This window comes from Salvelinus sp. IW2-2015, unplaced genomic scaffold (assembly GCF_002910315.2).
Source record: "Salvelinus sp. IW2-2015 unplaced genomic scaffold, ASM291031v2 Un_scaffold1428, whole genome shotgun sequence".
NCBI classification, from domain to species: domain Eukaryota; kingdom Metazoa; phylum Chordata; class Actinopteri; order Salmoniformes; family Salmonidae; genus Salvelinus; species Salvelinus sp. IW2-2015.
This window is the reverse complement of record NW_019942902.1, coordinates 112,661-121,333: the sequence shown is the minus strand read 5'-3', so window position 1 is coordinate 121,333 and position 8,673 is coordinate 112,661. Positions and strand designations below refer to the sequence as shown.

The 8,673-nt window shown below is 43.1% G+C and overlaps 2 protein-coding genes across 2 annotated transcripts; one reads left to right on the top strand and one right to left on the bottom strand.

Moving 5' to 3' along the window:
* The first annotated feature begins 5 nt into the window (after positions 1-5).
* Positions 6-6,009, top strand: LOC112070798 (hematopoietic lineage cell-specific protein). The gene is made up of 15 exons (XM_024138246.2): positions 6-124; positions 1,019-1,099; positions 1,302-1,375; positions 1,784-1,913; positions 3,354-3,464; positions 3,564-3,618; positions 3,730-3,840; positions 3,952-4,062; positions 4,152-4,207; positions 4,328-4,397; positions 4,490-4,638; positions 4,705-4,914; positions 5,040-5,208; positions 5,322-5,390; positions 5,586-6,009. Exons 2-15 carry the CDS (start codon positions 1,019-1,021, stop codon positions 5,717-5,719), a joined length of 1,530 nt encoding a protein of 509 aa, XP_023994014.1. The 5' UTR covers positions 6-124; the 3' UTR covers positions 5,720-6,009.
* A 388-nt stretch (positions 6,010-6,397) lies between these two features.
* On the bottom strand, positions 6,398-8,275 carry LOC112070799 (protein LLP homolog). The gene is made up of 3 exons (XM_024138247.2): positions 8,186-8,275; positions 7,123-7,353; positions 6,398-7,043 (listed from the first exon to the last, which is right to left on the bottom strand). The coding sequence occupies exons 2-3, from the start codon at positions 7,340-7,342 to the stop codon at positions 6,874-6,876; spliced, it is 390 nt and encodes a 129-aa protein (XP_023994015.1). The 5' UTR covers positions 7,343-7,353; positions 8,186-8,275; the 3' UTR covers positions 6,398-6,873.
* Between the last annotated feature and the right edge of the window lie 398 nt (positions 8,276-8,673).

Genomic DNA, 8,673 nt, shown 5'->3' with positions numbered 1-8,673 from the left:
CGGCCACGCGCATTATTTCCTATATCAACAGTTTGCGTGACTCTATCCTCGTTCTGGGTGAGACTTGTGAAAATATACATTTGTGACATTATTACATCAAGGAAAGTTGTCTGGCAACGCAAAGGTACGTATAATTACCATGAAATAATGTTTCTTTGTTTGAATTAAGTATTTATCACTGATATTAGAATTTCTAAACGTGTCTTTCAGGAAGTTGCCGATTAGTTCTGTAATGATCTCATCATTGGCTAACGTTATGTTATATTGTTTCAAAGTTGAATCAAAGGAAGGTCTAGCCTACTTAGAAGATATAAATAGTTACTGTGTAAATTATAGCCAACTTATGTTTAGTTTTACTAGTATATTGGGTAAGTGCACTTTCAGACAATGCACGCATTAAACAGGTGACTTAATATAAGCCAGATGGTTCCTTTTATCACCGTTTTTTTTAACCTTTTAACTAAATCAAAATGGCAAAAGCATGTCCCTCAAATGTACAACCTTTAGATATATGCGCAGATACCAGACTTTGAATGTGTAACTGACTGCAGTTTGTGTGGTACAATCAGGTAGCTTCCCTACATTAAATTGACAAATTGACATCAGTCTGGACAGCTGTCCCCAGCTGTAAGATAACCCCCACTTCCATCAGGTTACTTTGTGTTTTGTTAAACTATTCATTAATGATGATAGTGTGTTATTTTCTGATGAGAGCACTGCAGCTCAGTGCTGTATAAATAACTCAACTTCCTCTTTTGTGACCTCAGCAGAATGAGACTATACTTGTATTCAGCTGCCAGTTTTTCCACTGACAAAGGGGAAATGTTGAATGCCTTGAAGCTTATTTGTATTTGCAGGTACAGGTGATTGTTCACAAGGTACATTCAGTGTTCACTAAAGCAGTGTTTCTCAACTTGTTTTTACACCAGGGACCAGCAAGCTGTGGTCCCTCTTGTGTTTACACATACACTATACTTAGACTTACAGTACAAATCTTCTGTTTTGTTTCTCTTCCTAGATGTGGAAGTCAGTGGTGGGACACAACGTGAGCTTAAAGGTTGCAGAGGTGGACGACTGGGAAACCGACCCTGACTTTGAGGTTAGCTACTGGGATAGAGGAAGCCGAGGTTCCTTATGGAGCTAGTGTATTTACTAAGGCACTCTCTAATCAATATTTTCTCCCAGTGGAATTAATGTTTTGTTTATGCTTGGTGCGTAACCGCCTCAGTCCTGTTTTCAACGACACCTTGCTCTTCAGACTACAGTTAGGTGATGAGAAGGACTTGGGTTCTGTGTTTCAGAATGATGTGTCAGAACAGGAACAGAGATGGGGGGCCAAGACCATTGAGGGGTCTGGTCGAAAAGAACACATCAGGTAAACATTCAACAGTAACTGGGGGTGGGTGGTCAGCCTGAGATGGCCAGACCAGAAGTTACACAAAGACCGATCACAGTATGATTGGTGTATTATGCTGTTGGAGAGCTATGGGGGATGGTCTATGGGGGATGGTTAGCTCAGCTGTGTATTGCTGCTTTAGCTCTGTAGAAACAGGAAAAGGAAGTGAGAACAGTGTGTAGGCTGTCAAGCAGTGAAACTTACCAAATATGGGTTGGTGACTGAGTAAATCTAAGGGTTAGCCACAGACTAGTGTAACTATGTAGTCCCGGGGTCAGCAGATAATGTAAAATGGAAATAGATTTATGCAACAAAGTTCTGGTGTGTGTGTATGTTGTGCATGTGTGTATTTCCATGCGTGTGTGTGTGATCCCTGCATCTTCCCAGTGTATCAGAGCTGAGACAGAAGGTGTCCCAGGAGCATGAGGTGGGGAAGCAGAAGGAGCGAGCGGAGGCTCCCAAGGCCTCTTACGGTTACGGAGGGAAGTTTGGAGTGGAGAAAGACCGCATGGACAAGGTTAGGTTATAACATGTCATCATGTGATGTTCATACACTACATGACCAAAAGTCGAACATCTCATTCCAAAAAATCATGGGCATTAAAATGGGGTTGGTCCCCCCTTTGCTGCTATAACAGCCTCCACTCTTCTGGGAATGCTTTCCACTAGATCTTGGAACAATCATGGGGCTGCAGGGTAGTCTAGGGGCTAGAGCCTTGCACTAGTAATGGAAAGGATGCCAGATCGAATCCCCGAGCTGACAAGGTAAAAATCTGCCGTTCTGCCCCTGAACAAGGCAGTTAACCCACTGTTCCTAGGCCGTCATTGAAAATAAGAATTTGTTCTTAACTGACTTGCCTAGTTAAATAAAGGTAAAATAAAAAATTGCTGCAGGGACTTGCTTCCATTCAGCCAAAACAGCATTAGTGAGGTTGGGCACTGATGTTGGGTGATTAGGCCTGGCTCGCAGTCGGTGTTCCAATTCATCCCAAAGGTGTTCGATGGGGTTGAGGTCAGGGCTCTGTGCAGGCCAGTCAAGTTCACAGAATCGTCTAGAATGTCATATGCTGTAGTGTTAAGATTTCCCTTCACTGGAACTAAGGGGCCTAGCCCGAACCATTAAAAACAGCCCCAGACCATTATTCCTCTTCCACCAAACTTTACAGTTGGCACTATGCAGCGTTCTCCTGGCATCATCAAACCCAGATTTGTCCGTCAGACTGCCAGATGGTGAAGCGTGATTCATCACTCCAGAGAACGCGTTTCCACTGCTCCAGAGTCCAAAGGCGGCGAGCTTTACACCACAAGATCTTAGGCTTGTGTGCTGCTGCTCGGCCATGGAAACCCATTTCATGAAGCTCCGGATGAACAGTTCTTGTGCTGATGTTGCTTCCAGAAGCAGTTTGGAACTCTGCTGTCCCATTCTGTGAGCTGTTGTGGCCTACCACTTTGCAGCAGAGATGTTGTTGCTCCTAGAAGTTTCCACACTCTTTTTAACAGCACTTACAGTTGACCGGGGCAGCTCTAGCAGGGCAGAAATTTAACGGACAAGCTTGTTGGAAAGGTGGCATCCTATGACGGTGCCACATTGAAAGTCACTGAGCTCTTCAGTAAGGCCATTCTACTGCCAATGTTTGTCTATGGAGATTGCATGGTTGTGTGCTTGATTTTATACACCTTGCAGCAACGGTTGTGGCTGAAATAGCCGAATCCACAAATTTGAAGAGGTGTCCACATACTTTTGTATATATAGTGTATTTCGCTCATAAGGTCTTCAGTCAATTCCAAATAACGCATCAAGCACAAGGCTTCCTCTAATGCAGTGCTGCTCACCCCAAAACATATGCTGTCAGACAGTACAGTTGTGTGTGCTGACTTATTGCAACTTTTATGGACTTCAACAGTTTATCAAAGATCGTTTCCGGTGTTGATGTATTATGTGTGTGTAATTACCCAGGGGGCAGTGGGGCATGGCTACGTGGCGCAGGTGGAGCAGCACTCATCCCAGACCGATGCAAAGAGAGGATTCGGGGGGAAATTTGGAGTGCAGAAAGACCGTGTGGATAAGGTGAGGAAACTATACTCTTACTGACAAAGTAATCACAGGATTTGATGAACAGGAGGAGGGATCGTCCTGGTAATGAACATTCCTTCTCTCTTCCTGTAGTCTGCCATGGGTTTTGAATACAAGGGAGAGGTGGAGCAGCATACATCTCAGAAAGGTACAGCCTTAAGGACGTCTAATACACATACTTTCTGATTTCCAAGTAAGTCGACTGCGTGTTGTTATCCTACCCAGCTACTCCTGGCATACCTCTGACCCTGTTTTTCAGACTATTCAAAGGGTTTTGGAGGGAAGTTTGGGGTGGAGAAGGAGAAAGTGGACAAGGCTGCTTTAGGTTACGACTATAAGGGAGAGACCGAGAAGCACCAGTCTCAGAAAGGTTAGTGGGGAACTGTACCGTGTGCTGTTGTTTTTAAGTAGAAACGTTTCATTGTCAGTTATTAGATCTCTAGTTCATATTTTAAACATATCCCACAATCTCCCTCACCAGACTATTCAAAGGGTTTTGGAGGGAAGTTTGGGGTGGAGAAGGAGAAAGTGGACAAGGCTGCTTTAGGTTACGACTACAAGGGAGAGACAGAGAAGCATGAGTCACAGAAAGGTCAGTTACTTACAGTTGTAATCACAGTTGTGTTTGTAAAASTCAAGGACCATGTCCACATTAAACTGACCTTTGATCTCCACGTTCAGACTATGCCAAGGGCTTTGGGGGACGCTATGGAGTCCAGACAGACCGCATGGATAAAGTGAGTCTTTCTTGACCCTGAAGACTCAGGATGACAGTAATTCTTGATGCATTTTTCATTGACCTGTAATTTTACCCATTGATTGGAATTATGGTTCCCCAATCCCCATTCGCTCTATAGAGTGCAGTGGCCTTCACAGACATGGAATCCCCTACCTCTGCCTATGAGAAGACACTACCAATGGAGGCATGTAAGTATGCGCTTTATAGTTCCTCATAAACATTTAGTTCACAAGTTCAAAGAGGAAAATATGTTTTTTGCTTTTCCTGTCTGTCTGTGCAGCAAGTGCAGGGGCAGGCAACCTGAAGGCTCGCTTTGAGAACTTGGCTCGGTCATCAGACGAGGAGAACAGAAAGCGAGCAGAGGAGGAGAGAGCCAGGAGACAGGCTAGAGAGAAGAGAGAGCAGGAGGAGGCACGACGCAGACAACAGGTACTGCAATAAAAATGTTACTCCAATAAACATGCACACTGACACAGTGGTATGTATCTCTTGTAGGAACAGAACAGCAGGGAGGAGGAAGCAGAGCAGCATCAGCCTCCACCTGTTGAAGAGCAGAGACCTCCACCTGTTGAAGAGCAGAGACCTCCACCTGTTGAAGAGCAGAGACCTCCACCTGTTGAAGAGACCAACAGGAAGCCCCAACCACCACAGCTGCCCACTGCCAGGGCAGTGCCTCAGATACCAAGAGATGAACCTGAGCCAGTGGTAGATGGCTCTGATTTAATTCAATGCTACTCACTGATGACCTAAAAAACTGTAATTTCTTCTTCACCACAACGTTATAAAATGAATTGGTGAAATTCACACCTTCTCATTTTCTGTGGTCTCAGGAGGAAGAGGAGGAGCCAGACTATGACCAGCCCCCGTGCCTGCCCCCACGGTCAATTGACCTGCTGGAGGCGGAGCCACCTCAGGAGCAGACCCCATCAGAACCAGAGCAGGAGGWTGAGGGAGAGTATGAGGATATCTCATCAATACCTTTCCCAGAACCTGATCCAGGTCAGTGTGCCACACCCAGTGGGGTAGAGGGGTTGGGTAACCCATTACTGTGTCATATCAAAGACCGACTGTGTCATATCAAAGACCGACCCTTCCATGTGTTCCCTCTACAGCTGTGGATAATGACTATGAGGACCTGACATGCGGTCAGACAGCAGTGGCCATTTATGACTACCAAGGAGGTAGGTAGCCTACTGTATCAATGACTGCGTTGTGATATCATGTCACAATTCTCATCTATTTCTTGGTCATACTGTGATGTTGTTACTTCCATTGTGGATCAATACAGAAATCAATGCTAAACATTGCTCAACACAGAAGTCTATAAACCCTTTCGGTGACAAAATCCTAAAATAATGTTATTCTCACACATGAAGAGGCAGATGATGAGATCTCCTTCAACCCGGATGATGTCATCACCAACATAGAGATGGTGGACGAAGGCTGGTGGAAGGGACACTGTCACGGACGCATTGGACTTTTCCCTGCTACATTCGTGAAAATGATGTAGTGAGCGTGCCTATAGTCTCCAACACAGACATATACCTGAGCCCATAGGACCTGTGGGTCTTTTCACAGGGGGAACATCAGCATATTGATCCTATTGCACAGGTATAGTTTGATTGTACCATGGGAGAATCTCAATTGCATACTCCTCTATCTTCCCTTTCTCGATACCCATTGGAGGAGAAGGGACCTCTAGCTTTCTCATCCAATGGGTTTTTAGGTGAGGAGGACACAAGGAGTATACAATTGAGATTCTCCCCATGTGTTTTCTAATCAATTGATTTATATCCGGTCATTTACATTTACATTTAAGTCATTTAGCAGACGCTCTTATCCAGAGCGACTTACATGACTACGGTCAGTAGTCATGAGATATAATGGATAGTCATTGTGCTTCATATTGCTCAGGGTGGGATGCAGGCCTTCCCCTTATAAAAGCTGATTGCTAAATGTTCCAGTGATATTCTCATACACTTGCATTTCAAAGGATTATGTAAGTCATTTAGCTATGGAATGTTATGTTTAAAAACAATTAACTACAGAGAATTGTATTTTGGCTATTGATGGAATTCTCAACTTGAATTACATGTTGTAATTACATATGTAAGCAAAGCATAATATCTGAAACACCAGGTTAAAAAGGTTATTTCTAGAATCAACTGCATGTAATCAATAAAATGTCTTRATGTACAGAAACACATTTATTTACTCCAACATGACAACCAGAAGATTATATGGACAGTTTGTTACATGTATAATGAATGTCTTTGTAATGATGGACTAGKCTACAGGAAGAGCAAATCAAACAGGAATGGAGCTACCAACAGGCATTATTGGGGTAAAATGTAAAGAATMTACCATMTTCTCTTCTGTATACCACAGCAATAAGAAAACATGGCTTTCATTCAAGTGAAGTATGTCAATGCAGTACTATACCATTGTGCCCAAAAATACAACTCTGTTGTTTCCTTTCATACATTAAATGGGCTTACAGACAATGTGTTGCACAATATAGATCATTTGTCTCATATCACCATTTAACTTGAACACAAGGCAACTAAAGTCCACAAAGATCATGTATTCAATCTCCTATACATGATATTCAAGGCTCATGTGTGTCACAGGTTCTAAGTCAGAAGTCCTTTGGTTTTCTCCAGGCTACCAGGCAATGCCCTTCTTTTTTTTGTTGGCCTTTCCTCCCGATTTCTTTGTCATGCGTTTGCCTTTCAGTTTCTTGGCCTGTCGTTGGCTCATCCATGTTGGGTACTGTCCGTGCTCGTTCAATTGGGTCGTCTTACTGCGCTTGCTGTCCATGTCCATCTTTCCATCTGAAAAGCAAAAAACAAAAGGTGTCAACTCAGACATTGGAAACGATACAAAATGCTTGATCTATGTGTGAGTTCTCACCATCGACTTCCTCTCCCTCCATGTCTACATCCACTTTCTTCTCCTTTATCTTGCCAGCTGGCACCACTGTCGCTATGTCCTGAATGTCATTCATGGAGATCTCTCCTGTGCCACCGTGGGCCAAGGCTAGCTTCAGCCGAGCCAGTTCCTTCGGGGCGTTCTTCGCTCTCTTCACAGCGCGCATCTTCCGCTTCCATTTGCTTCGCAGACTTTTGGCCATTTTAAGGTTTTCTGAAAGACAAGGTTACATAATGGAAACACATCTCGACTTGCTTTAACTCTAGTTCAGTGACGGTCCCTGCAGAGCCTAGCCATACATTGCACCTGTAAATAGCCCACCCAACTACCTCATCCCCATATTTTTTTCTTCTCCTTTGCACCCCAGCATCTCTACTTGCACATTCATCTTCTGCACATATCACTCCAGTGTTTAATTTCTAAATTGTAATTATTTCGCCACTATGGCCTATGTATTGCCATTTCATTTGCACACACTGTATATAGACTTTTCTATTGTGTATTGACTGTACGTTTGTTTATCCCATGTGTAATTCTGTGTTGTTTGTGTCGCACTGCTTTGCTTTATCTTGGCCAGGTCGCAGTTKTAAATGAGAACTTGTTCTCAACTGGCCTACCTGGTTAAATAAAGGGTAAATAAAATAATACATACGATTGAGTTCTTGGCTCRTGTAAACAACACTCATGCCATCAACTCCCATCATGCGACGTTAGCTAGCCAGCAAAGACATGCGTCTAGCCCAAATAACCCTCAATCATAAATAGAGGTTCTTGTATAATTAATCATGATGAATTGCCGTTAAACTGTCCATGATTCTACTGTCCTTGCAAGACTCCACATAAACAGTCAAGTTAGCTAGCTGGAGTACTTAGCTAGCTTTTAGCTAACGTGGCTAATAGCTACATTGCTAAAGAAAACGGATTGTTTTAAAACAATCGATCGGCCTATACCATTCGATGTTTTTGTACTTCAATAACTAGTATTCGGTGTACTCAATTTACTCGTATGTATGGTATTGTAAAAAATAAAAGCAAGTTAACATACATAGACGCAGATGTATTCTCCGTACAGTTGATACGCAGGCAGCACACACGTGTTTGTATTTTCGACAACCGTAAAGCACGTCAGACGGTCGTTATGTTGGACACATTTGCGACAACTTACGTCCTCTTAATTTACTATCATACTGTGAACTCTTATTTATTTAATCGAAAATCTATAACCTACATATTTAGTGTGAAATATTATCAGTGGTGGATAACCGACGAACTTCCTGATGCACTTTATTCTCAATTTATCGATACGTATTATCAGCTATTCTGCTGCAGTTCACAGTTCTTTCAGGAGATGGCGAGCTCATTCCATACTGCAAGCCAAAGCCACCTGAGTCTCATTAATGATCATGCAATTATCCACAAATTCACATCTGCTCCAGAACAAATGTGTTGAACCACTTTGACCTCTGTCTGCAAAAACAAAGGGCAAACAAAAAGCAAAGTATGTGAGTACAGTAAATTAGAAATKATATGTTA